This window comes from Mesoplodon mirus (assembly GCF_964341445.2).
Source record: "Mesoplodon mirus genome assembly, chromosome: X".
In the NCBI taxonomy this organism is placed as follows: Eukaryota; Metazoa; Chordata; class Mammalia; order Artiodactyla; family Ziphiidae; genus Mesoplodon; species Mesoplodon mirus.
In genome coordinates, this window is record NC_138981.1 from 18,720,262 (window position 1) to 18,747,742 (window position 27,481).

General features: G+C 47.0%; 1 protein-coding gene across 1 annotated transcript in view; it reads right to left on the reverse strand.

Annotated features, from left to right (window-relative positions):
* MAP7D2 (MAP7 domain containing 2) overlaps window positions 1-27,481 on the reverse strand; it is a 109,931-nt gene that overhangs the window by 52,946 nt on the left and 29,504 nt on the right. Inside the window, exons 2-3 of the mRNA XM_082609985.1 lie at window positions 3,515-3,592; window positions 2,025-2,188 (exon numbers count right to left, since the gene is read on the reverse strand). Coding sequence (XP_082466111.1) covers window positions 2,025-2,188; window positions 3,515-3,592 — 242 coding nt within the window. The remainder of the gene's footprint in view (window positions 1-2,024; window positions 2,189-3,514; window positions 3,593-27,481) is intronic.

Sequence of the window (27,481 nt, forward strand, 5' to 3'; positions counted from 1 at the left end):
GGGCTCAGAGGGCAGGAGCAGGTGGTGGAGGGAGCCCACTGCTTCCTCCGGTTGCTCTACACCCATGGGAGGCCCAGCTCTCAGCCCTGCCCTGCCGTGTGTGGGGAGAAGAGGGGCACAAGCTCGATCTGCGTTTGTGCTGACCACGGGCAGGCAGCCTGCCCCACTCCCCACCATCACCACACCAGGGGTGAAAGGGAGCACACAAAGCAAACAGGAAATTGTCCGAAGCACAGCCACTAACGAGTCAGCTGCATCAGGACCAATCACCTGGCATGACATCCCCTCATCTGTCACATGGGTCCCTCAAAGGTGTACCCGTGTGACACTGTCAGGTGTGGCAGAGGCTCAGGAAGCGTCTCCCGTGACTTCACAGCACCCCTTCCTGGAAACGGCAGTGACACACATTCCCCCTGCAATCAGCAATCCCACAGGAGGTCAGGAGTGGAAATGGAGAGAGCAGGGAGAAAAGAGAGAAGCTGTGAGTCAAGGAAGGGAGGATGGGAAGAAAAGGGGCAAGTCCAGCACTCACGACAAATACCCAGGCTGGGAAAGGAGAGATCCGCCCCATCACTGAAACAGCCCCAACACACTGTGGCTTTTCTCTTGGTCTCTACGCTCTGTGCCATAATCTTTCCTGGGTAGCTCTCTCTTGACCTTGCTTCAGCAGGGTCAGCTGAAGTCACTGAAGGGAAGCTAACATTTCTGAGCGACTACTCTGTGCTAGGTGCTTTGCTGGCACTTTCAGAAGTCACCTCTTTTAACTCCTATGACCACCTCTGTTTTGGGCGGAGGAGACCGAGCTAGAAGGGTCTGAGACTTGGCCTTGGCTGCCAGCTGCTTAGTGGGAGGGCTAGGATTTGCACCAGGAGCTGACAAACGCAGACAGTGATCGGGCTGCGAGAGCAACAGCGACTGTGGCTAAGACCCTGGCTCAGGCCTCCATTCACTAAGAGGAACAAAGAAGCCGCCATTTAAGCCTGTGCTCTGTGGGCAAAGATGGGTCTAATTCTGTGTATGTGAGCATGTTTGTGTTTTTTTTTTAATTAAAAAAAGACAAAAGGGTAAAGGCAGTGATAACAATTCAGAGATTTAAAAAATACTGAATTTATACCAACATCTCTGTATCTTATAGTGTTGGCGATTAACAAACCTCTATCTATATTGTTCATACTAAATGATGAGTCACACTTTGTTATACAGCAGAAACTAACAGAACATTGTAAAGCAATTATACTCCAATAAAGATGTTAAAAAATAAAATAAATAAATTTAGTAAGATTTTTAAAAAGGAAAAAAAACTAAAAAAGAATGAATATATGTATATGTATAACTGAATCACTTTGCTGTATACCTGAAACTAACACAACATTGTAAATCAACTGTACTCCAATTTAAAAAAAGAATTTTAAAAAATACAATTAAAAAACCAAAAAAAATTAAACAAATCCTTCATTCAAGGGTAATTCATTCAAATATCATCCCCATCTATTATTACTTACAATAAATATTTACCTTTTTGCTTACTAATCATGTATTAAAATTTGTAATACATTTATGCTTTTACAAGTGGTAATAAAAATAAATGATGAGTCACTATCCTTTATAAATAAAAAATGATCATCACCTAATACAAGGCTATGATTACACCCTTAAAATACACTTGTTAAGAAAATCTATACCCCAAATATGCTTTCGAAATATATTTTCAGAGTTTAGTAATAAAGGACTCTTGTCGGGGTAATTACATTCCATTTCTTTTTTAAAAGATAACTGGAGAGACAGGTTGATTAAAGCAAGAACATGCATTAAAATATAAACAGACTAGCATGTCTGTATCGGAAGGTAGACTATTTGATTTCCCAGCAGTGAATACAAGGTCATGTCATCCTCCACCCTCACAGCCCGTCCTCCAGCCTCATGTCTGTCCCGGAAGCCCAGACTCCCCAGCTAAGTTGAATGGATCTGCCTCTTTGTTCCTGTTCTCGCGTGAACTGTGGAGCCGGCCGGGGCCCAGCCCTCACCTCCTCCTCCCGGAGCTTCTGCTTCCTCTTCTCCTCCACTGCAGCCCTCTTCTGCGCCTCTCGCTGCCGCTGCTCTTCCAGCTTCCGCCAGCGCTCCTCAATTTGCTTCTCGTACTGGAGCTTGGCTCTCTTCTGTTTCTCCAGGATCTGCTGCTCCCGGGCAGCTGGGGGAAGGAAGGCAGAAGAGAGGTGTCATTACCAGAGCACCCCACACCATTTGGATTAATACCAAAAACGCAGAAGTAAGAGTGACCCCCAAAAAAGAGCCTGGTGAGATCGTAGGCTGAAGTGACTGAGATGAAGCGTTCTGGCGCCTCCACCACTAGCTGGGTGACCCTGCACATATTAACTACGCCATTTCTCTGCCTCAGTTTCCTCCTCTGTGAAGTGGAGATGTTGCATGTGCAACATCACAGTGTTGTGGAGACCGAATGAAACAATGCACGGAAAGTGGACAGTCACTGCCCCTGCATGTGGGAGCTCTGCCTGTCATTGCCATCAAGTCAGACTCGTCCCAGTGGCTAGGCCACACGCAGGAGTGAGAAATGAGAGCTATCAGGGTATCTTCACTCGGGGACACGTTAGCTGTGCACGCACCAGACGCTGAGCTGGGTGAGGGTAAACAGAAGACGATAAACAGGATCGGCCGGCCTCCTTCCTGAGACATTTACTAAGGGCCTTAACTCCACCTGGCCAGGCAGGCAAGGGTTCCCTGGAGGACGCAATGTATGAGCCTACCAGCAGGGGGCGCTCAAGGAGTAGGATTCGAAAGCTCCTCATCTGTCTCAGTGCCCTGGGGAAGCCACTCCACCTACCTCGTGGCACCCTGTGGGGAACAGGTTGGACGAATCTGTCCATAGCCTGCAAGAGGTACGACAGCCTTTCTCAATGGGTTCACTGTCCTAACACAGAAATGGCCTTCGCGCATAGCACAGGGAGATCAGCTCGGTGCTTTGTGACCGCCTAGAGGGGTGGGACAGGGAAGGTGGGAGGGAGGGAGATGCAAGAGGGAGGGGATATGGGGATATCTGTATACGTATAGCTGATTCACTTTGTTATAAAGCAGAAACTAACACACCACTGTAAAGCAATTATACTCCAATAAAGATGTAAAAAAAAAAAGAAATGGCCTTCGGTGCCGATTTCCTCCATTCCCCCGAGGATGGCCCTTCTAGCTGCCCTGGGGAGAGGCCGCCTGAGCGGGCGGGGGCGGTGACTGTCTCGTTCTCCAGCATCCTACCCACAGCTCTAGCACAGTGCCAGTAACAGAGGTTCAACGCACGCTCAGTGAGTAAATCAACTGTCCTGAGAATTATATAACAACTGTGAACGGGCCAGTGGCAGTGCGGGTTTGCTCCCAGTTTTCCACGTTCACCTAGCAACTGTCCCAGTTCTCTTCCCATTCAGTCACAAATTTCTAAGGGTCTTGAGAAAAGACATCATCACATCTCCACTCCCTTAGACCTAAACAGCCAAAGTGCACAACTTACCAAGACATTTTTCTCTTTCTTCTCGTCTTTCTTTAGCTAGTCGTTGTCTCTCATCAGATTTTAAAAATCCATCCATGCCTACAAGAGAGAAAACATGATGAAAGACTTCACTCTCCCTGTCCGCTGAGTGTCAGGGACCCCCTTGGCCTGCACCCTGGGTCTGGCCACACGCACACATCATCCAACAGCAGTGCTCCGTACCACACACACGGCCTGATCCTGAGACCCGAGGAGCAGTAGCCGCGGCTGCCACACTCCCCCACCAAGCTGGGCTGGTAGTGGCCCAATGCCAGCCCCAGAGAACCAACCCTCTCCCTAGTCCTCCGTCCCCAGGCCTCCTGGCCTCACAGGGGTCAGAAGGCACAATAAGTGACAGGTCTGGCAACGTGCAGAAAAGCCCACTGGGCCTCCCCCCGTCCGGCTCCCAGGGGAAGGCAGAAGCACAAAAGTAGACACGATCATTACACAGACAGTGAACATCTGACTTTCTGGAAGCAGCCAACTGCTGAGGGACATGTATGAGCTCCTCGGGTGAACACAGAAAATATAACACTCAAGTTTGATTTCGTTTCCGCTAAGTTTGCTCCCATGTCAATCTTAGCATTTTAGAATCACAAAGAAGGAATATAACGTACTCCTGTTTACAGTAAGTCCCCTACATACGAACGAGTTCTGTTCCGAGAGCACGTTCGTAAGTCCAATTTGTTCGTAAGTCCGACAAAGTTAGCCTAGGTACCCAACTAACACAATCGGCTATATAGTACCATACTGTAACAGGTTTATAATACTTTTCACACAAATAATACATAAAAAACAAACACAAAAAATAAAGAAAACTTTTAATCTTACAGTACAGTCCCTTGGAAAGTACAGCAGTATGGTACAACAGCTGGCATACAGGGGCTGGCATCGAGTGAAGAGGCAGGAAGAGTTACTGACTGGAGGAGGGAGAGGAGGTGGGAGATGGTAGAGCTGAAGGATCGTCAGCAATAGGAGATGGAGGGCAAGCTGCAATTTCACTCACACCTGACGCTGATGGAACGCACATTCACAACTTTGAAAGTTCGCAACTTGAAGGTTCGTATGTAGGGGACTTACTTACTTGTTACTTAAATATCCACAACAAATAAAATGGAACAAATAGCAATTCCCCCCAAGTCCGGGAAACATCCCAGGAGCTCCGCATCGCCACCCATCTTCTACAGGACCCTAAAGTGCTTTCTGAATCAAAGATTAAATGACCTTCATGGCAGTTTTAGGATTAAAAATAATTTATTGCACTTGGTCACAACTGGTCATTCATGAGTATTACTTATATAATGGCCAAGGACCACATTCTGGAGAAATCGGCTTTAGTGTTACTACAAGTGGATTCACCTTCCCAGCGCCTGGGCCCTCCTCCATGGTAGTGTCCCAGCTGACTTCATAGTGTGCCTCGCTGCCACAGTGAGCTGTGCCCCTTTTAGGGATGTTCCTGCCACTGCCCAGGAGAGGGACCTGGAGGCTTGGACCGCAGTGCAGGCAGCAGGAATGCAGATGAGGACGGACGTGATAAACAATGGTTTGTCACGATTCCCCATGAGCATCTAATTTTGCAGCCTGGATTATGCAGCAGGCATATTAAAGCTCAAGAGAGAAGTCCTGGAAAATAAACCTGACTACAAGTGCCACTCCCCATGTTTGTTTTTAGTCAACTCTTTTTTTTCTTTTTTGTTTAAACTGAAGTATAGTTAATATACAATGCTGTGTTAGTTTCAGGTGTACAGCAAAATGATTCAGTTTTTTTGTTTGTTTGTTTTGTTTTTTTCTTTTTGCGGTACTCGGGCCTCTCATTGTTGTGGCCTCTCCCGTTGCGGAGCACAGGCTCCGGACGTGCAGGCTCAGCGGCCATGGCTCACGGGCCCAGCCGCTCCGCAGCATGTGGGATCTTCCCGGACCAGGGCACGAACCCGTGTCCCCTGCATCCGCAGGCGGAATCTCAACCACTGCCCCACCAGGGAAGCCCCAGTTTTATATATATATATATATATATATATATATATATATAGTGTTCCATATTCTTTTCCATTATAGTTATTACAAGATACTGAGTAGAGTTCCCTGTGCTATACAGTAGGTCCTTGTTGTTTATCTATTTTATGTATAGTAGTATGTATCTGTTAATCCCAAACTCCTAATTTATCCCTCCCCCCATCCCTTTTGGTTATCATAAGTTTGTTTTCTATGTCTGTGAGTCTATTTCTGTTTTGTAAATAAGTTCATTTGGGTTTTGTCAACTCTCAATCATTACAACGCTACCGAGGACATGAACAGCATCAAGAATTTAAAGGCCCAATTTCTCAACTCATCAATGCTGGCCCCCCCAATCCGACCCCTTTTCCCCACATCCCTTGCACCTTTTTAAACCCCACTCACCTTCAAGAGCCCACAGTTTCTGGCTGGCGGAACCCTAACTTCATTCTGCTTGGCTGCAGAGCGCTCTCAGTCTCCCTGCAGGGAGGGAGGGGCTCCTGAACCAAGGGCGGGTGTGCATCTCTGGGTCGCCCGCTCCGGCCACACCCCACCCCCACAGGCCTCAAGGTGCACACACAAAGCTCAAAGGCAGCCATGTGGTCAGCGGAAGGGGAGCAGGGAGACAAAACCAGGTTTGTCTTCAATGATCCTCTAAACATTTTCAAGCTCTAGTCTCTACCTTAAGCGTTTGATTAATAAGGATTTGTTCTGTGTGAAAAGCTACAAAGAGAAGCCTAGGCCACCTGGACAGATGCTGGCATCAGCACTCACATCAACTCCTCAGATCAAGCATGACCTGTCACCCTCTAGATCTAAGATACTGCCTGAGAACCACTGAAAGTGTTGTTCAAACAGAAGAAAGAAAGAAAAACTGAGGGAAAAGGGCCAAGCACATTTGAAACTGGCCATGTTGCCTTGAGGCTTTACTAACAGAAGGCTGTTTGTTCCAGGGACATGCATGATTTTAGGCTGCCCCCTTGTGGGCACTTGTAAGAGTCACACCTTCAAATCATTTCCCTTCCAGAAAATCTTCATTATCACGCTCCTTAGTCATCACCTGCTTCGTCATAACGGGAGGCTACAATCTACGAACCAAGTCCATTGCTTGAATTTACTCGGCCCCATCACCCCATGATGACGGAGATACTATTATGATCCTCATCTTATAGGTACAGAAAGGGAGGCACAGAGGTTAACTTGTTCAAGGCCACACCATCAGAAAGTGGAGACGCCAGATTCCAACCTAAGAACCTGACTCCAGGACCCACACACACTCTTAATTACTGCTTTCCCATGCGGCTCTCTGGCAAAGGAGGAAACTAACAGCTCTATCTTAGCACCCATGAACAAAACCTTCATGGCTTTCTGAGACCCAGTACTGTACGCAGGGAACAAGTCCCATCCTTGTCCCAGGAATGTGCATGCAAATTTGGAGAGAAGTGCAAGTCCAGCTTATTAGAGAAGTACCAAGTAGGCACTACTGTGAGCCAGGCACTGGCCAGCTGGGCACAGATGTGCTAATTATTTGCTTCCCCTTCAAACTGATGGTTTGGAAATGTTTGGGCGCCGGGTAGGGAAAGGGGGTAGCCAGATGGTCCTGGGGGCAACGGGGCCAAGCCATTCTTTTTTAGCCCCACTGAGTGGGGTGCAGTGACCTAAATAGCCCAAGGTGGGTAACCTGGAGTCTATGCTGTCATGTGGCAGCCACAAGCCATGTGTGTCTGTTTAAATTTAAGACAATCAAAATTAAACGCAATTAACAGTTCAGTTCCTCCATCACACTGGGCCCATTTCAAGCACTCACTAGCCACATGAGGCTGGTGGCTACCGTACTGAACAGCACTGGACCAGGAGCCTCCAGGCTCACTCTTGTGATTCTCTCCCTTCACACGTAACTGCTCTGGGACACAGATGAATAAGGAAACTCTCAGAGTCCAATCAGGGTTGAGTTTTGCTGGGTGAGTAAGGCTGGGGTAAGGCCTCCTTCCCCCACACAGCATCTGCCTCTCCTGATTAAAAGAGAACTATCAAGCAATCATTTCCAGAACATCCATTTGAAGAGAAACCAAATAATTAACTTACATCTCCAACTTCCACCTTGTGATCCCTGATGACCCTCCAGGGACCCCTGCCAGGAGGCCCTGGGCTTATCCCGAAGGAAGAAGGGGTACAGCACAAACCAGACAGCCCCTACGTTTTAGAGGGCGTGGACCTGACCTGTTATTACCACTACAGCAACACAGCCAGAGCGACCAAGGTAGACTGTGATGAACAGACCCAGGGCAACTGACCTTAATACACAAATGCTAACAATACCGGGAGACCTCCTCTAAAGACATGGTATAGTCAAGAGTTGATGCTGAATTCGGTTCACAAGGCAGTCTTCTTTCTGTATGGCCCCAAATCCTAGCGTTGTACCCAGTCGTCCTTTGTCCCGTGTACCCTGTATTACATGTGCGCACGTACTGTCTATCTTTTATTAAACCAGAGACCCGTTTTATCCTTGAACCCCATGAGAACAGATGGAGAAGAGATCAGTGCTCGCCAGGGGTTAGGGAAGAGGGGCAGAAGGGAAGTGGTGGCTACAAAAGGGCGTCATGAAGGGGCCTTGCAGTGACGACTGTGCCGGCGTCTGCAACCCCAGCTGTGACAGTGGACTACAGTGCTGCACGTTAGTACCGCTGGGGGAAACTGAGTACAGGGTACACGGGGTCTCTCTGCAATGACCTCAAAGTAGAAAATTTAATTTTTAAAACTCTGGCCCAAGTGTAAAGCCCTGGGAGGGACCCAAAGACAAAGGGGGAACAGGGGACACGTTCCCAGAGGTGTCCTACCTACCAGAAGGACAAGGGGAACCCACGTCAGAGCCACCCCTGGCCCAGTCTTGATGTAGTAATGCTTCCCAGGGCAACAGCGCTCAGGTAGTGCGCACCCCTGAAACGGAGGCCTTTTCCTGGGCAATTCATCCCTACAGGAAATGAGAATCAAACAGGGATACTGAGCAGCCAAACAACTATTTTATGTGAACAGAACAGCATAAAATTTCATACTTCACTGAACTGCTCTTGCCTGGAGTAACTTCCCGTCATCCTTGGGCTGTGGCAACACATTTTAAAAAACTAATTTTAAAATGAATTTTATTAGCCTGGGGTACTCTCCCACTAGAATATTAATGAGCTGATATTAGTCAATTATTCATGGTATGTAATAACCATTATTGAAATACAAAGTTTTTAGGGGAAGCCAGCTGCGTTCAACTTTTAAAAATTGATTGCATTAAATGAATTTTAAAGTAACCTCCCCAATCACAACTCACATCCATGCAACTGCAACGTCCAGACAAAAGAAAGGGAACCGGGAATGAAGAGCTCATCAAATAGGAAGTCGGATGCCTGCCAGCCCCCTCCTCTGGGGTGCCTGTCCTTCTATGGGCCGGCAGGCAGGGGTGCATTCACACCTCCGTGGTGACTCGTTTGTGCTGTGATGATCTGTCTAAGGGCATGGAGACCACTGTTTCTCAACTGTGGCTACACAATGCAATCACCTGGGGAGCTTTAGCAATGACAGGTGCCTGTGCCTCCCTCCCAGAGACTGGCCTTGTCGTCTCAGGTGTGGCCAGGGCGCTGGTGCTCTGAAGGCTCCCGTGTGATGCTCACGTGCAGCAGCAGGACTGAGAACGCTCCTAGCCTGATGCTCCTCCCACTGGAACGTGGGTCAGAACCACCCAGAAGGCTTGTGAACCCAGACTGCTGGACGGCACTCCCAGAGTGTTTCAAGGAGTGGGCCTGGGGGCGACCAGAGAATGTTGTCCAGGGCCCACACCTTGAGAGCCGCTGTTCTAGACTATGCTGATTCTGCAGGGCAAGGCCCTGCCTGTGGCTCCTCTCAGGATATCCAGAGCCCTGGTAAGTGTGGACTCAAAGAGTGGGTCCCAAAACATGTCTGCAGAAGGAATGGTCGGCCACCTGCCTACACTCCACACACGCACAGCGTTTGCCATGGTTGTTACTGCTCCACATGCTACTATCTGAGCCTGTTCGTCTGCTCCTTGCCCTCGAATCCGCAGCACCTTGCACATAGTATTCAAATGTTTGCTGAATGAATGGCCATGAATATTACGTCCCACTGATGGAAACCTCCCCATTTGGAGAGCATTTAACCATGTATCAGAAGTGTCCTTAAAGACAAGGAGGACCTCCCGGGTGGCGCAGTGCTTAAGAACCCGCCTGCCAATGCAGGGGACACAGGTTCGAGCCCTGGTCCAGGAAAATCCCACATGTGGCGGAGTTACTAAGCCCGTGAGCCACAACTACTGAGCCTGTGCTCTAGAGCCCGCGAGCCACAACTACTGAGCCCACGTGCCTAGAGCCCGTGCTCTGCAACAAGAGAAGCCACCGCAATGAGAAGCCCACACACCACAACGAAGATTTGCCCCCGCTCGCCGCAACTAGAGAAAGCCTGCACGCAGGATTGAAGACCCAATGCAGCCAAAAAATAAATGAATAATAAATAAATTTATTTAAAAAAAACAACGAATATTTTAAAACATCTTTGCAGACATTATCTTGCTGAATCTGTGCAGGAAATTCAAAGGTAAAGAAAGGAAGGCAGCTCCCCACACGCCCCGCCCCCACTGAAGCTGAAGTGAATCTTTCCTTTAAATTCCATCACTGCTCTGGGATCCTTCCCTCTCTAGTTCATGGTCCTCAAGCACAGGAAGCTCCACCCTTATAGGCCCTCTCTCATGGCCCCCCTTTCCAGTCCAATTAGGATATTAGCCTCTCGACGGCAGGGCCCATGAATGTCCCATTTCTTCTTGTAGCCCTCAAATAGCCTAGCACATGGAAAAGAAGAAGTAAAACTGTCACTGTTTGCAGATGACATGATACTATACATAGAGAATCCTAAAGATGCCACCAGAAAACTACTAGAGCTAATCAATGAATTTGGTAAAGTTGCAGGATACAAAATTAATGCACAGAAATCTCTGGCATTCCTATACACTAATGATGAAAAATCTGAAAGTGAAATCAAGAAAACACTCCCATTTACCACTGCAACAAAAAGAATAAAATACCTAGGAGTAAATCTACCTAGGGAGACAAAGGACCTGTATGCGGAAAACTATAAGACACTGATGAAAGAAATTAAAGATGATACCAACAGATGGAGAGATACACCATGTTCTTGGATTGGAAGAATCAATACTGTGAAAATGACTATACCACCCAAAGCAATCTACAGATTCAATGCAATACCTATCAAATTGCCAATGACATTTTTTATGGAACTAGAACAAAAAATCTTAAAATTTGTAGGGAGACACAAAAGACCCTGAATAGCCAAAGCAAACTTGAGAAAGAAAAATGGAGCTGGAGGTATCAGACTCCCTAAATTCAGACTATACTACAAAGCTACAGTAATCAAGACAATACGGTACTGGCACAAAAACAGAAACAGAGATCAATGGAACAAGATAGAAAGCCCAGAGGTAAACCCACACACCTATGGTCAACTAATCTATGACAAAGGAGGCAAGGATATACAATGGAGAAAAGACAGTCTCTTCAATAAGTGGTGCTGGGAAAACTGGACAGCTACATGTAAAAGAATGAAATTAGAACACTCTCTAACACCATACACAAAAATAAACTCAAAATGGATTAAAGACCTAAATGTAAGACCGGATACTATAAAACTCTTAGAGGCAAACATAGGAAGAACACTCTTTGACATAAATCACAGCAAGATCTTTTTTGATCCACCTCCTAGAGTAATGGAAATAAAAACAAAAGTAAACAAACGGGACCTAATGAAACTTCAAAGCTTTTGCACAGCAAAGGAAACCATAAACAAGACGAAAAGACAACCCTCAGAATGGGAGAAAATATTTGCAAACGAATCAACGGACAAAGGATTAATATCCAAAATATATAAACAGCTCATGCAGCTCAATATTAAAGGAACAAACAACCCAATCCAAAAATGGGCAGAAGACCTAAATAGACATTTCTCCAAAGAAGACATACAGATGGCCAAGAAGCACATGAAGAGCTGCTCAACATCACTAATTATTAGAGAAATGCAAATCAAAACTACAATGAGGTATCACCTCACACCAGTCAGAATGGGCATCACCAGAAAATCTGCAAATAGCAAATGCTGGAGAGGGTGTGGAGAAAAGGGAACCCTCTTGCACTGTTGGTGGGAATGTAAATTGATACAGGCGCTATGGAAAACAGTATGGAGGATCCTTAAAAAACTAAAAATAGAATTACCATATGATCCAGCAATCCCACTACTGGGCATATACCCAGAGAAAACCATAATTCAAAAAGACACATGCACCCCAATGTTCATTGAAGCACTATTTACAATAGCCAGGTCATGGAAGCAACCTAAATGCCCATGGACAGACGAATGGATAAAGAAGATGTGGTACAGGCTTCCCTGGTGGCGCAGTGGTTGAGAGTCCGCCTGCCGATGCAGGGGACACGGGTTCGTGCCCCGGTCTGGGAAGATCCCACATGCGGCGGAGCGGCTGTGCCTGTGAGCCATGGCCGCTAAGCCTGCGCGTCCGGAGCCTGTGCTCCGCAACGGGAGAGGCCACAACAGTGAGAGGTCTTCAGACCGCAAAAAAAAAAAAAAAAAAAAAAAAGATGTGGTACATATATACAATGCAATATTACTCAGCCATAAAAAGGAACGAAATTGAGTCATTTGTTGAGGCGTGGATGGATCTAGAGACTGTCATACAGAGTGAAGTAAGTCAGAAAGAGGAAAACAAATATCGTATATTAACGCATGTATGTGGAACCTAGACAAATGGTACAGATGAACCGGTTTGCAGGGCAGAAGTTGAGACACAGATGTAGAGAACAAACGTATGAACACCAAGGGGGGAAAACTGCGGTGGGGTGGGGATGGTGGTGTGCTGAATTGGGCGATTGGGATTGACATGTATACACTGATGTGTATAAAATTGATGACTAATAAGAACCTGCAGTATAATCAAACAAACAAATAAAAAACAACTAATACTAAACTTTCTTTGGGTTATTTGTATGGAAATATGTTAATATAAATGTTTCAGACACTACATGAAATTTCTAAAAATCTTATATGTTCTGGTATAATGTTATAAGTCATAATTCTAGTTTATTACTTTAAAATGTATATCTCAGAAATAACTAAATTTCCTTGTCAATTGCATTATTATGAACTTTCATCAGAACTTTAACTGTGGTCAGTTTTAAGTCTTTTGTCATTTACAGACAGTTCTGGGTGTACTCTGACGCTTTTGCAGAAATGTTCGTATAAAAGGGTTTCACCTTCAAGAAATTCACAGAAAAGACTGACAAGTACAGGTTTCTGGTAACTGACTATACTGCTGCACTGAATGAATAAGCATTTTCAGAACTCTAATGGAAAACTCATGAATTCATAAAAGTGCTAACAAAAGATCAAGATGAAAAAAATTAATTACATGGGACTGAGTGAACTGATGAGGATGATTATAATTTTTGTGACTTTCTGTTTGAATAAAAAAAAAATCCCACAAGGACTCAGAGGCAAAAAATATACAAATCAATTTTCACAGCAAAGTAAAGGAGCTGTTACAGTGGAGGATTACTGGACTGAATGTCAATATTATGACATAGTGTGAGTGTGTTTCGTGTTTGGTAATTGCAATCGTTGTTGCTTTTGTTGTGGTCAACCATTTACAATGCTTGGTGTCAGTTTACTTATCTCTTGTAAAAACAAAATGCAGTGTGCGTGTGTGGGAAAAAAAAAAGAGCCTAACACAGTATTCTGTACACATTAAGTACTCAATAAACGTGGAGGTCACGAGCACCTACTGTGTGCCAGGCCTGAGTGTTAAGACACATATTTGCTTATCTCCCACAATCCTATGACAGCATCAGGTCAAGGACAATCACTCCCACAGCCTCTGTATCACCTGACCCACTATTTAAACTTCAGAACCCTCGGTTTCCTACACTTCCAAGGGACATAGGACTCTAGCTTGGGGGAATCACCCTCTCGGAACGCATCACCACGCTGTGAGAATGCCAAGTCCCACAGCGGTCCCGGGGAACGGCTCCCATCAGTCAGGTGCAGCAGAGTTCCAAGCCAACATCAGCATGAAGGGCCAGCCTCGGAGTGCACACTGTGGCCCTCCAGCTGCCCTGTCAGGAGAGATCTCAGGCGAGGACCACCCAGCCAAGCCCAGGCAGCACAAAGATCCCTGAGAGAGAAGGTGGCATTCGAGACCGCTGAGTGTTGGTGTGGTTAGTTACACAGCGATGGAGCCGGAAAACCAGTCCACTGATGAACCACAGGCCAACAAGCAGCACCTTCTGATCTCTCAGCATGTGGGACCCAAATGTCGCCCCAGACTAGTTGGCTCAGTCTCTCCTGCTCGCGACCCTGGCCCTCAGCCAGCCACCCGAGCCTCAGCCAGAAGTGTCCCAGTGATGGCCTGTGTGCTTCCCGCAGTCACCACACCCCAGAGTGGCTTCCACCACTGCCCCAACAGCAGCGGGTGACAAGGAGCAACCCCAGCACCTGGACAGTAACCAGGCCAGACCTGCAGAGGCTGCCCACCAAGGCCAGGAAACATGAGCCAGAGGACAGAGGGGGTAGGGCACTGTGGCATTCGCTCTGACTGAGACAGGAAGGCGACAACAGAGGAACTGTCTGCCCTTCTCTCTGCCAGTGACATGCTCCGAGCCACAGGGAGCCACACGCCCTCTCTGGACACGGCCCGTGGGTCCGAGCACCCAGCTGTGTTTGGCTGCACAGCCACGGTCAGCTTGACGATGTGGCACCTTTCATTTCCCCCCCTTTCTCCCACAGCTCACCCCCTTCCCTCGCCCCAGCTTGGTGGAGGCGTTCCCCTCTGGAAAGCGTCCGTGCATGTAGAAATGGAAGGAAACTGAACACGAACGTCCACGGCAGCATTATTCACAGTAGTGACCACAGTGTTCTGGTATTAAACAGTGGCGACAGTTACACCACATGGAGAATGTACTAAGACCCGACCCACTGAAGTTGTGATAAACTGTTATTGTGATTACATGAAATAATGTATGTGAAGAACTTTCCATTGTGATAAATGCTCATTAAATATTCACGGCCATTATTTTTAGGAGGGGGTTATACTTCGAGATTAAAGAAACAGAGACTCAAAAAAGTCAAGTGACCCAGCCACTGTCATATTGAGTGGGCGGATTCTCCTTATCTCTCTGACCCTTAATCCACTGTGATTTCTCCTAGACTCTGCTCTTCTCCTGGGGGAGGGGAGGCAGGATCAGATTCAGATCAACGAAGGGCAGGAAGGTAGAAATTCCAGGCAGGCGTAATGGTATATGCAAAAATATGTTAGAAAATAAGAGGTAAAGCCTGAAATCTCACTGAAGTGCAATCCTACAAATGGGAACTGAAAATCAGTTGACAGAACCTAGAACCTTTTTCATCTTTGCATAAGGGTATATTGTTTTTGTTCAGAAAGCGTCACATATTCCTGCCTCATATTTTTCAATTAAAATCTCAAAACCAATTACAATCCCATCGGGTCACTAAACTTTCCATTTAAATTTCTTTCACTGGGGAGCTAAATCTCAATTCCTAGTAGGTCCTGTTGGCATCCATCCATACTTCAGGATGACTGCTGTAATGCAGTGAACTGTGATGAAAAGCCACAGCACTAACAGGTCAAGAACATTCTTATCTGGAAACCTGATTTTTCTCCAAAATGAAGTTCAAAACCATTAAAGGCACTCTCTGGGAATATTAATAAATCAATCCTCTATACTGTTAAAACCAGGGCTTAATCATACCAGTGTACGATGCTCAAAAAACCCTAAAAAGTAAGTTTAATGCATGATTGGCACTTTCAAAATCCCAAATCATGGAATTTCGGGTGGAAGAGCTCTCAGGGGTCCAATTCAATCCTCTACCCTCTACTTGCTTCAAGACAGAGAGATGGGTTTGCTTCTTTTCCTCCGCCGGAAAGAGAATTATCTTTATCCTCTCAGCTTCCTCCATTCTGCCATCCAACATGGTGGATCAGTTCTTGGGCTTTTGTTATACAGATGAAGAATGTAGGCAGAAAGGGTTTCAGGACTGCAAGAAGTGAATCAGCTTTGATACATCGACATTGGAAAGGGGAGCAAAAGCTGCATGAGGGGGCAAATGAGAGAAGGAACTGAGAGATGGAGGACAAGGGAGTCTGGAGCCATGTTAGGCTGCCTCTGGAGAGAACTCTGCCTGGGAGGTGAGCACAGGAAGGGTTTCAGAGACTCTCAGAAGAGTGTGTGTGTGTGTGTGTGTGTGTGTGTGCGCGCGCACGCGCATGCACGAATAGGCAAAGAGCAGTAGGTTAGAATTCAATCCTCTGACACTTTTCTAATCTCCAGTAAAGATCTGAATTGCTTTTGTTCTTTTTTGACTACTGACTTCTATTTCTTTGTCTACCACATGGCGATCTAGTATTTATTTGGGATATTTATTTTAGAAACAAATACCTAGGCAGGAACTAACCCCAAGATAATTGCAAGGTTACAGAGACCCTTCAGTGGCCATTTATTCCATTTTCTGTCTCTGATAAGAGCAGAACTAGGTGGCTTCAACTGCAATTTGTGGTTTGGGAAGATGTCATTTCTCCCAGTAGCTTACCTGAGAATTTTTGGTGGAGGGCAGAGTAGAGAGCATGAATTCAGTGATGCTCAAGCTTTAGCACATATCCAAAGAATTCCCTGGAGGGCTTATTTAAAAAAGGTTGCTGCGTCCCACCCCAAGAGCTTCTGATTCAGTGGGTCTGGGTGGGGCCTGAAAATCTGTATTTCTAATAAGTTCCCAGGTGATGCTGATGCTACTCTTCCGGGGACCATCCTTTGAGAACCACTGATCTAATCCATTTCTCACCTACTATAATCTTCTGAATTGGCTTAAGTTCTCTTTTCATTGGAGAGAAAAAGTCACTATTACCCTATCACCATCAAATTCATTACTTCCAATGTGTCTCTTTCAAGGATGATGTCATAATTTATACTTCTTAAAGAGGCAGGCCTGGAACTAGCATTTATGTTCAAAAGCCATTGACTACTATAGGATAAAGGTATAGATACCCAGGTATCAAAAGACATTTTTAAAAAATGTATACAGGGCTTCCCTGGTGGCGCAGTGGTTGAGAATCTGCCTGCTAATGCAGGGGACACGGGTTCGAGCCCTGGGCTGGGAGGATCCCACATGCCGCGGAGCAACTAGGCCCGTGAGCCACAACTACTGAGCCTGAGCGTCTGGAGCCTGTGCTCCGCAACAAGAGAGGCCGCGATAGTGAGAGGCCCGCGCACCGCGATGAAGAGTGGCCCCCGCTTGCCACAACTAGAGAAAGCCCTCGCACAGAAACGAAGACCCAAAACAGCAAAAATAAATTAATTAACTAATAAACTCCTACCCCCAACATCTTCTTAAAAAAAATGTATACAGATACCAAAAAGTCCTTGAAAAGAAAAGTGGAGAAATAGGGAACTACATAAAAATATACACAAATCTAAGCTGCTATTATGTTTTTATAAAATACGCTAAATTCCTAGAAGTTTCCTTTAAAACAGCTAACTGAATTAAATTTCCCAGAAGAATGTAGATGTGATGAGTATTACTAAATGATTTAAATGCTTCCTGAATGATTTTCTTAAATCACAATTGCACAGCTAAGAGAATGGCCAGTTGTTTTTCTTAAAATATTTATTGATTTATTTATTTGGCTGCATTGGGTCTTAGTTGCGGCAGGCGGGCTCCTTAGTTGCGGCTCGAGGACTCCTTAGTTGTGGCTCACCGGCTTCTTAGTTGTGGCATGCAAACTCTTAGCAGTAGCATGCATGTGGGATCTAGTTCCTGGGCCAGGGGTCAAACCCAGGCCCCGTGCATTGGGAGCACAGTCTTAACCACTGAACCACCAGAGAAGTCCCAGAGAATGGCCAGTTTTTTGTTTTTGTTTTTTAAAGTGCAGAATTGGGTGAAGTCCAAACAATCATGAAGAGTATAGCACTTTGACATTGGGTCAAACAATAATGGATCTCGGATCGCATCCTCCTCGCCCTGGAACCTGGAACCTGGCACATAATCGTCATCAATCCACACCAATTTCACAGGGTTACTGGAAGAAGGAAAGCACAACAGCGAAGTCCTATAGCAACTGCTCTAAGTCTCCTCCTCTGTGAGATGGAGAAATAGTAGTGCCTTTCTTACAGTGACGATGCAATGAAAGCTCACAGGCAGGCACTGCTGAACCGTATCTAGCACACAGCAGGAGCACAGCAAGTCAAGCTAGTCTAGCCTGCCTGTCCCTAGTTACTGCTCTCCCTCTTCTGCTAATGGGGTCTCCTGCACACAGGCCTGAAAACCAAACACACTACCTTTCCTAACGTGGGTGATGAGACACAGTGCATGCAACGCTGCGAGGCTAAAACCACGGTGAGCATTCCTTTTCTATAAAAACTACACTAGAAACAGGCATACATGCCATTGATTCCTCATCTTCTGCAAAGGTTATCAGTTACCAACCATTATTTATGTCTACACATGCAGACATGCCCCTTCCGGTAATTCAGTAGAAGTGAGATCCTGTCTTTAGTAGGACAAGTAACATCTTACTAAAAAAAGAATACATAGATGACATTTCACAAACACTAATTGTGAAGGTGGCATATGATGACGCTGCTCTTCATCATTTCAACAGTAAATTGCCTAGTTATATTCATATACATGTCATCAGCCAACCCAGGAACTCCTGCCACAGCAACTCAAACTCCCAGGAGCAAATGAAAGCACACCAAGTTATAAAATTCAACTGCACCCAGTTTGGGGAACTGTACAAATGTTCATGGGCTAGCCTGTTTTCTTCTAAAGGTACCATTTATTAAGCAGCTATCTCCTGCCTGGCATTACACTCTCCAAATGTTATTTACTGTTCACAATAATCCTAGGAGGTGAGACATACCCCCTTTTTTCAGATGAAGAAAGTGAGACCCACAGAGGTTAAGACCTCTGTCCAAAGTCACAGCTGCTGAGTAGCAGTGCTTGGATTTGAGGCCAGTCTGGCTGACTCCCAAGCTGACAGTCATCAACTCAAAACCGAGAGGGAAGGCCACCTGAAGGAAAGAGCACTGATCTAGGGATCCAGGTGCCCAGAAACTGGGAGCTGTTCTTCCCGGGATGCACAAAGGAGCGTGGTAAGAAAAGGAGCTCTGCCTGGATTCTGTCAAATCCCTGCTTAGCAGGCACTTAATAGTGTGACCACTGGGGAAGTGTCCAAGCCTCAGTTTTCTCACAGATTAAATAGGGATAATAATAGTACATGTGTCATAGAGTAATGTGAAGCTTAAAGGAGAGTATCTGTAAAGCTCTTCGGGACTACTAAATGCCTAATAAATATTAGCTAACGGTATCACCATCGTCGTCATCATTGGTTTAGATAGGGCCCTTAGGTGAAAATGTAAATACAAGTGCTTAGGGCATATTAAGCTCTCAGAAAGCATTAGTGTTCATCAGTATCATTGTCACCATCCCCCCATCCACCAGCACGGCTACTGCTACAGTCCAGAATTAGCCCCGATCCCCCTGATCTTTAAATCCTGCTTTCAAATCAGCAGGGTCTGCAGCTTGCCCCGAGCCCTCCCAGGCAGGCTGGGCCCCTGACTGTTGGAGGACTACTGTGCTAATGAGGGGGAGCCTGGGCCAAGACAACGCATGCATTTGTTAAACTTACCTGATGGCACACCTGAAAGGTGTGCATTTTAGTGTATGATACCTGTTTTTTAACGCCACAACAATGGCAATGACACACAGAAAAGGCAAAAATTCAGTGCTGGCTGACCTGCCGTATTTCATTAGTGCCCAAGGCTGCAAAGAACAACCCTGGATCTCCCAGGTAACCGCATCCTCACTGCAGCTCCGTGAAGGGGTGAGAGGACTTGGACTCCAAGGGCAACATCGGATGGGAGACAGGAGGTACACCTCAGCAGGGCTGGCGTGGGAACGGAAGTCACCTGCAAAGGTCCAGGGACTGGCTCAAGCTGCAGGGCTCTTCAAGAGCACCTGGTGATTTCGGAGAGAAGGGGTCTAACAAGCCAGCTCCTTGGTTCTGGACCCTGCCTTGACAGCCGTTCTCTTCCAGGGTCACGTTACCTGCCGTTCTCATGCCTTTAACTGTCTCCACCCTACACTGGATCCCAGCGACTGTTGTCCAAAAAAGGCCTGCCTCTTTCTACAGCCACCAGAAGAACTGTCTCCATTTGGATCACTTCCCCATTCACATGTAAAGCTCCGTCCTGGAGGCTTCTCGGAGGCTCCATCTGTGTGGCCTGTCCAATAGTGCCCCAGTCAAGGGAACTGGAGAGTAATCACTTCACATCTCAGAGCTTCGGGCTCCTCCTCTACAAATAGGAGCATTACTACCTACTTCCCAGGGTTGCGGTTGCAGCGGGCAGGGGGGCACTGTGAAAACACCCAGCAGCAGGGGTCACAGGTGGCTCCCTTCTCCTGATGATACATGAGGACACGGACCAAACAAGCTGTGGCAGCCACACACTGGGCCCCAGGCCACGGAATCTGAAGCTCCACCTTTCAGTCTCCCCAAGAACCCCACAAAATTCCCCCAGGAAACCCCCTACAGCTTCCTAAGAGGTCCCAGTTTCCATTCTAAGACTTGCTCTGCTGGGCTGACAATTCACTTAGAAGGTGAGGTGAACAAAGCCAAAGGTAGCTAAAAGAAGACAACCAACAGGTAGAAAAATTCAACTCGATTAATTATCTACTGAGCACCGAGATGCAGAACTTCCCTCCCACCCTGTCTCCTCATCTGGGAAGCAGGAGTTACCTGGACTCCTGTGTTTCTACAATAAACTTAATACACATATATATCATTTCAAAAGGACCCAATATGCACATCACACTCTGTTCACAACATGTCTTGTTAGTTAAATGAAACCTACATAATTTCCCGTCTACCCTTCTGAGTTCTTGGCTGGGACCCCCTGCAATACAGACAGAAGTTTATTAAATATATACGTCATGTACACATAGGAGATTCCCAGGAAAACAGTAACACTCTCCAAGATGGCCCGAACCACCGCCTTAAATACCATCTGCAGCTAAAGACAAAGGAAAGATGTGTGTGGGGGGTGGAATTCATGGAAGGTGAGAGGAGGAAGTGTTTGGTAAACACAGGTTGCCCTGCAATGCAGGTAAGTCTCTCAGATAGCTGTCTTCCTCGTACAGGCCCCCCACTTTCTAATGCAGATTTCCTTCACAAAACGGTAACTTTTACTGTTTTCAGAGCTTCTCTGGTGTCTGTAGTTTCTCAGAATAACCCTATGCCAAAGAGGATATTTTGGGTGGCGTATTCTGTGCCCCTTCCCCAGCCAAGCGCGGGGCTCGTGAGGTAGCTGGGTGGCTCCATGCTAAGGGTCGAACTCCCAACCTCCTGTCCTCCACCTCCAGGCTCCCCTGCCTTGTGTGCGTCTCATCATCACAGAACCACCTGTAGCCACAGGCATGTGGACTCGACCCATCCAGTCCAGGGTGATGACCCAGAAAGAGGGAAGTGGGGACTGGCACCCGAAAAGGGTGCGAACACAGACAGCAGAGCAAGTGTAGAGGTTTCTCCCATGGACGGGGCACGCAGGACCAGGCGTCAGAGGTTGGCCTCAGGGTCCTTTAGAGATTGAGAAGCTCTGACACAGGGAGCTTTGGCATGAGCATCCAGAGGCTAACCTGCTCCAATCAAGGGGTAAGGCTCCAATTTGCAGAGAGAATGACCTTTGAAAAGCCCTCCTATCCCCCAGCAAGTATGGAGAAGAAGCTGGGTTCAGTGCCTGAGCGAGCGTTAGTGCTCTGGAGCCAGGCGGGCTCAGGTTCCACTCCCACAGATATCCTGGAGCACCATGGAGAGGGAGACGGAGGGGGAAAGGAGGGAAGGGGGGAGGAGGGAGGAGGGTGGGAGAGAGAGAGACAGAGACAGAGACAGAGGGTGTGTGCGCACGCAGTGCGCTCAGAACGCTGCCTGCTGTGCTCAGGAAAGGCCAGGCATCACTATTCCTAAGCCTAACCCAGGACTGTCCTTCAGTGGTGGGCAGAGGCGGGTTCCGGGGTTGCGCACCACAGGGGAAGTGGTTGTTTACACTGGGGACTCAGAAGGGCCTTGGACATCTGCAACGAGCGCCAGACACGGGGGAAAAAAGATCACTCTTCTTATTTGCTTTTTTCAGCAACAAAGTACAAGAGACTTAAAAACTTCTCTGAAACTGTGGACCGAATCCAGCAGGTAAAAGCTGGTAAAGAGAAGTGAACTGCAGCATTCCCATTATTAGTACTGCCATTTGGTGTTCTCTTCAGGGTGGTGTGTATGTTTAATGATGATGAAAGTAAAAGATGTGTAAAGGATCCCAAAGGGTCGCTGGAGACCCTTCTGGCCAATCTTCACGCCACTCCTGGCCCAGGTGACCATCAGATCCCGAGTCCCTACTGTGAGGAGAGCTCCACCCCTGAGCATGAGCGAGGCAGAGGCCAGAAAACCCCTGATTCTGTCCTTGTTTCCGGAGTGTTTCCCACACTGATATGTGCCAGGTGTTGGGGGTCTCTCCACCCTCCCTGTTACAGGGTTGGCAGGAGCCTTCAGGCCCCCCTAAGAGGACAGCCCCTTGTTCCCCGGCTGCCTGCTTCTCCTCGGTCACCTCACTAGGGTCCAGACCTGAACTTTACCACTCCTGAGCAACGCAAGCATCCCAAGTGAACCCTCCTCCCGCTGCAGACCCTTCTATTCGCAGTCTCAGCTCTGGGCGGCTCAGCCCCACGTCGGAGATGGCTCCAGTTATGCCAGCACAAGGGGCCACTGACAGGGCTACCGGAACTGAACCAGAGGCATCAGTGCGGTGCTTGAGGCTGTGGCTCCAAAAAGATTCCTCAGTTTTGAAACGAAATACAAAGGGGAAATAAAAAGGCTAGAAAAAAAACTAGAAAAGGCTAGAAAATCACTCTTTGTACTGCAAACAACTTGAAGGCATATTAAGAATTTTGAAAGTTGAATTTTGAAAGGAACCTCCTGTTCCTTTTCTCCCAGAAAAGCATGCCTAGCAGGGTTGCTTGGCCCCGTCCCAACCTATAGGCCCTGCATCTGGCGTCCCTAAACAAGGACCATCTTCAAGGGCACTTTGAGGCCTTGAGGCAGAAACAGCTTCCTCGCTCAACTAGATTCTTTTTAAGTCTCAAGGGCAGAGCAAAAGGTATGCCCTCACTCAGCGTCGTGCAGGGCAGTCTGGCATGCCTTTCTAACAGCCTTGCAGAACTTCCAGCTTGCTAATTAAATTTACCCCACTTCACCCCATCTAAATGCCTCTTTAGAAAACCAAAAGGCACATAAATCTTTTTTTTTTTTTTTCTTCTGTACGCGGGCCTCTCACTGTTGTGGCCTCTCCCGTTGCGGAGCACAGGCTCCGGATGCGCAGGCTCAGCGGCCATGGCTCACGGGCCCAGCCGCTCCGCGGCATATGGGATCCTCCCAGACCGGGGCACGAACCCGTATCCCCTGCATCGGCAGGCGGACTCTCAACCACTGCGCCACCAGGGAGGCCCGGCACATAAATCTTAAAGTTCTACTTATTGCTGCTGGTGGACAAGTTTATTTTGAAAACAGTAAGATTACAGATTGTGATGCTGACAAGAGAAAAGGCAAAACGTGAATCTTGCTATTTGTTTCTGGGAATGATTTTTGCCGAGTAAAAGAACAAGGCCTTCAGAGGTGAAGTCCCAAGGTTTACGGCTATGTGCAGGTTCCTCTTTGGGCTGTTCACGGAAAAGGCCCCTGCCATTCAAGACAACGCCCGACAAATGCCCTTCTGTGCTCTACAGCTGTGTCTGAGCATGGCTGCCTTGCCTGCTGTGGCTGTCACTGTTTCTCTCCTTTCTCATGGCAGGAAGATAGAAACATACATGTCTTTTCAAATCCTGCATATTGTCTTTTACCTGCAAGTACCATCACCAAAGAATAACAATATGCTGCTGCTACTTAAGCATGGTAGCCTATCACAGCAACCCAGTTTTGGATTCACATTATTTTAAAGCTTTTTTTCTTTAATTAATTTATTTTATTTTATTTTTGTTTTTGGCTCTGTTGGGTCTTTGTTGCTGCGTGCGGGCTTTCTTTAGTTGCGGCGAGCAGGGGCTACTCTTCATTGTGGTGCACAGGTTTCTCGTTGCGGTGGCTTCTCTTGCTGCGGAGCACGGGCTCTAGAGCACAGGCTCAGTAGTTGTGGCGCACAGGCTTAGTTGCTCCGCGGCATGTGGGATCTTCCCGGACCAGGGCTTGAACGTGTGTCCCCTGCATCGGCAGGCAGATTCTCAACCACTGCACCACCAGGGAAGCCCGTCACATCATTTAAAATTAGCCAGACTGTCACACTTTAAAGGTCACTACACACATTTCTATTACAGCTGACCCCAAACCAGTGCTTACATGACCACTGCCTTTAAAAACAGCACACTATATGATCCTTACACTCTAGTACAGGGGTTCTCAACCAGGGGTGATCATGTCTTCCAGGAAACACTTAGAGATGTCCAGAGACATTCTGGGTTGTCACAAATTGGGGGGAGGCATGCTACTGGCATCTAGTACATTGAGGCCAGGGATGCTGCCCTGACATACACACTAAAGAGTTACCCAGCCCAAAATGTCAGTCGTGCTGAGTTTGGGAAACCCTGCTCTAGTAAGCTGCGCTGCCTGTAAGAAGTAGAAAAACCTCCTCTACACTGAATACAGCTTGGTTCCTGCCACATCAATACACAGTAGTATGAAAAAAACTAGAAAATGATAAATACAGAATAAACATGATTCTCATTTGGGCAAGTTTGTTAAAAACCATAGCAATTTATAGTAATATCCACTGTATTTTTAAAATTCTTCTTCAAAAATAGAGAATAAATATCTTACAGGTGTTTGACATCACCAACAGGCACAACTTGTTCCCCTAGGTAGGCTAAAGGCATTAACAGCAGTGGTAAGGGTTTTGTAACAGTCATCATGGAACAAACTGCCCCAGTGCCTCTTTCTTGGATGGCAGCACAGTGAAACCATGGTGCTAATCCACAAGGGAGGCAAAGGCAATATAATTACAACAATTATCCTGCCCTTATAGGTGGGGATCAGGGAAGAGGGGGAGAAGAGAGATGGATGGAGCAGCTCTGATTCCTGTTAAATCCCATAAGCATGTGAAAAGTGGGTTTACTTGATTTGATCAGCACTAAAAGGAAATATTATGTATTTCATCAAAGTTATTTTAAAAATACAGCATTTCACTTTGGGCACTTTACCATAAAGAATCAGTAAAATGTAGGTTGCCTCACGACTGCAGCCACTGTGTCCCTTTTTATAGTAACAGGAAGGACGTCTCTGTTCCCAAGGCAACCCAAGGTTTCACTCATCAATACGGCACCGAGCACTTTCATGGAGCACAGTATCAGTCTTCTGAGGTTTCAAAATTGGAGTACTCTGCCTAGGACAGGGTATGAAGGTCCCCCCCACACCACAGCTGAGATGGGTACCAAACATAAGAAACAAGGACAAAGAGCAGGTATCGGGTAAAACACTTGCTGAAGTTTTCCTCCAGGTGATCATTCAAGCTGATAACAAGGCATTCGGTCCATCTGGCTCTCAGACCTTCACTCTTTGCAGAGAGCCGTCCACTGGGAACATGTAAAAGCTAAAGGCAGTTCAAGTACAGGGGAGCCCTGTGGTACAGCCTGGTCCTTCGTGGAGCCCTCTCCACACTGCCCTTTTGCTCTGACCTTCACACCGCTGAGGCCACCCCTGTACCCAATCCTGTCCTCCCAGCCCACCCAGGCAGGTCCAGGGCCTGACGCACAGAAACCCTGTCCCCCCATATGAGCTACACAGTAAATGAATAATCCAGATGAGGGTTCATGGGGATATGAACAGGAGTGGAACAGAAAGGGAAGAATGCATTCTAGCCCAAAGAGGTAGATGCTACACAAACAGGCATCTGTGATAGAAATAGCAAGTGGTGAGTTTGGTTGTAAAGGAATCTGGGGAGCTTAGAAAATAGCTAAAGAGGGGCCTCCCTGGTGGCGCAGTGGTTGAGAGTCCACCTGCCGATGCAGGGGACACGGGTTCGTGCCCCGGTCCGGGAAGATCCCACATGCTGTGGAGCGGCTGGGCCCGTGAGCCATGGCCGCTGGGCCCGCGCGTCCGGAGCCTGTGCTCCGCAACGGGAGAGGCCACAACAGTGAGAGGCCCACGTACCGCAAAAAAAAAAAAAAAAAAAGAAAATAGCTAAAGAGACTAACGATGGTGATGACAACAACAATGATGACGATCATGATGATGATAAGCACGACTGATGTTGCATTCTAAGCTCATTTAATTTTTTTTTTTTGCGGTAGGCGGGCCTCTCACTCCTGTGGCCTCTCCCGTTGTGGAGCACAGGCTCCGGACGCGCAGGCTCAGCGGCCATGGCTCACGGGCCCAGCCATTCCACGGCATGTGGGATCTTCCCGGACCGGGGCACGAACCCGTGTCCCCTGCATCGGCAGGCAGACTCTCAACCACTGCGCCACCAGGGAAGCCCCATAAGCTCATTTAATTTTCCCGACAAATCTATGAGGTAAGTACTATTATTGACCCTGTTTTCCAGGTGGAGTAATTGAGAGGTTAAACACTTTTCTGGGGTCACACAACTGGTAAATGGCAGAGGTGAGATGCAAACTCAAGGTGTCTGACTCTAGAAGTACAGAGAGGGGGCTTGATAGCTGCCTAGAGGTGAAAGGGAAGGCATTGCCTTAAAGGAACTGAATGCAGAGGAAAATATATTCCACATTCACAACAGAAACCTACAATATGTACTCAACTCTGAGCTTCTAACTCACCTAAGGAAAGGACCTTTAGAACCTGCCTCAGACGAGAAAACCACAAACCTAGCCCTCTCTATTTTCAGAAATTACAATATGTCAGACACATGTGACTAACCACTGCTGAGCAAAAAACTTGAGGAATCTTTTCACCTCTCTGCAAACCGTCATGGTTTAACCCACAACCAGCTAGTCCAGGCTCAAAAATACATAGAATAAATCAACTCAAGGGGTTTAAGAAGGTCGAGGTTCTTTAAACTTATGGATTCAGCAACTAATTTCTACACATTAAAGCTCATATACATATATGATGCATTATTATGTGCCAGAAATATATAAAAATAACATCCCGTGTAAAAGTAGTTCTGCGTTTGGAAGCCCAATAGGAAGACACTTCTAGCTAAGTCTGAGCAGTGCTGCTGCACGGCTGGTCCAACTCAAGTCTGGGACTCTTTGTAAACTGTAGGTAGCTACCAGTATTTTAAATAGCGTAGAATTGACTGTAAAGAGGCAAAAGGGAATCTTTGGGGATGATGAAAGTATTCTAAACCTTGATTGTGGAAAGAGCTGCACAACCATATAAACGCAAACTGTTCAGTGAGAATGGGTGATGTTACAGTACATAAATTACATCTCAAGAAAGCTATAACAGGAAGAAAGGGAGGGAGGGAGGAAAAGGGCCGGAGAGGAAAGGAACAGGTAGGAAGGGTAAGCGTCCTTTTGTAAAGACCCGTTTCAGCTACGTTGACATGTGCGTTGTTATATGTGTTTCTAACTGTGGAGTCATTTGTGATCCAAAAATCTGTAAAGCCCTGCTTCAGGGTAGTGACACCTAGAAAAGTGCTGTGTAACTTTGATGGGAACGCCGGGGGATCTCGTTACAATGCAAGTTCTACTCAGTAGGTCTGGGGCAAGGCCACAGTCTGCATCTTGAACAAGCTCCTGGGTGTTGCTGATGCTGCTTGCCTGTAGACCCCACTCTGAGTAGCAAGGAGTTGGGATACAAATTGAGGCTGTGCTGGCAGG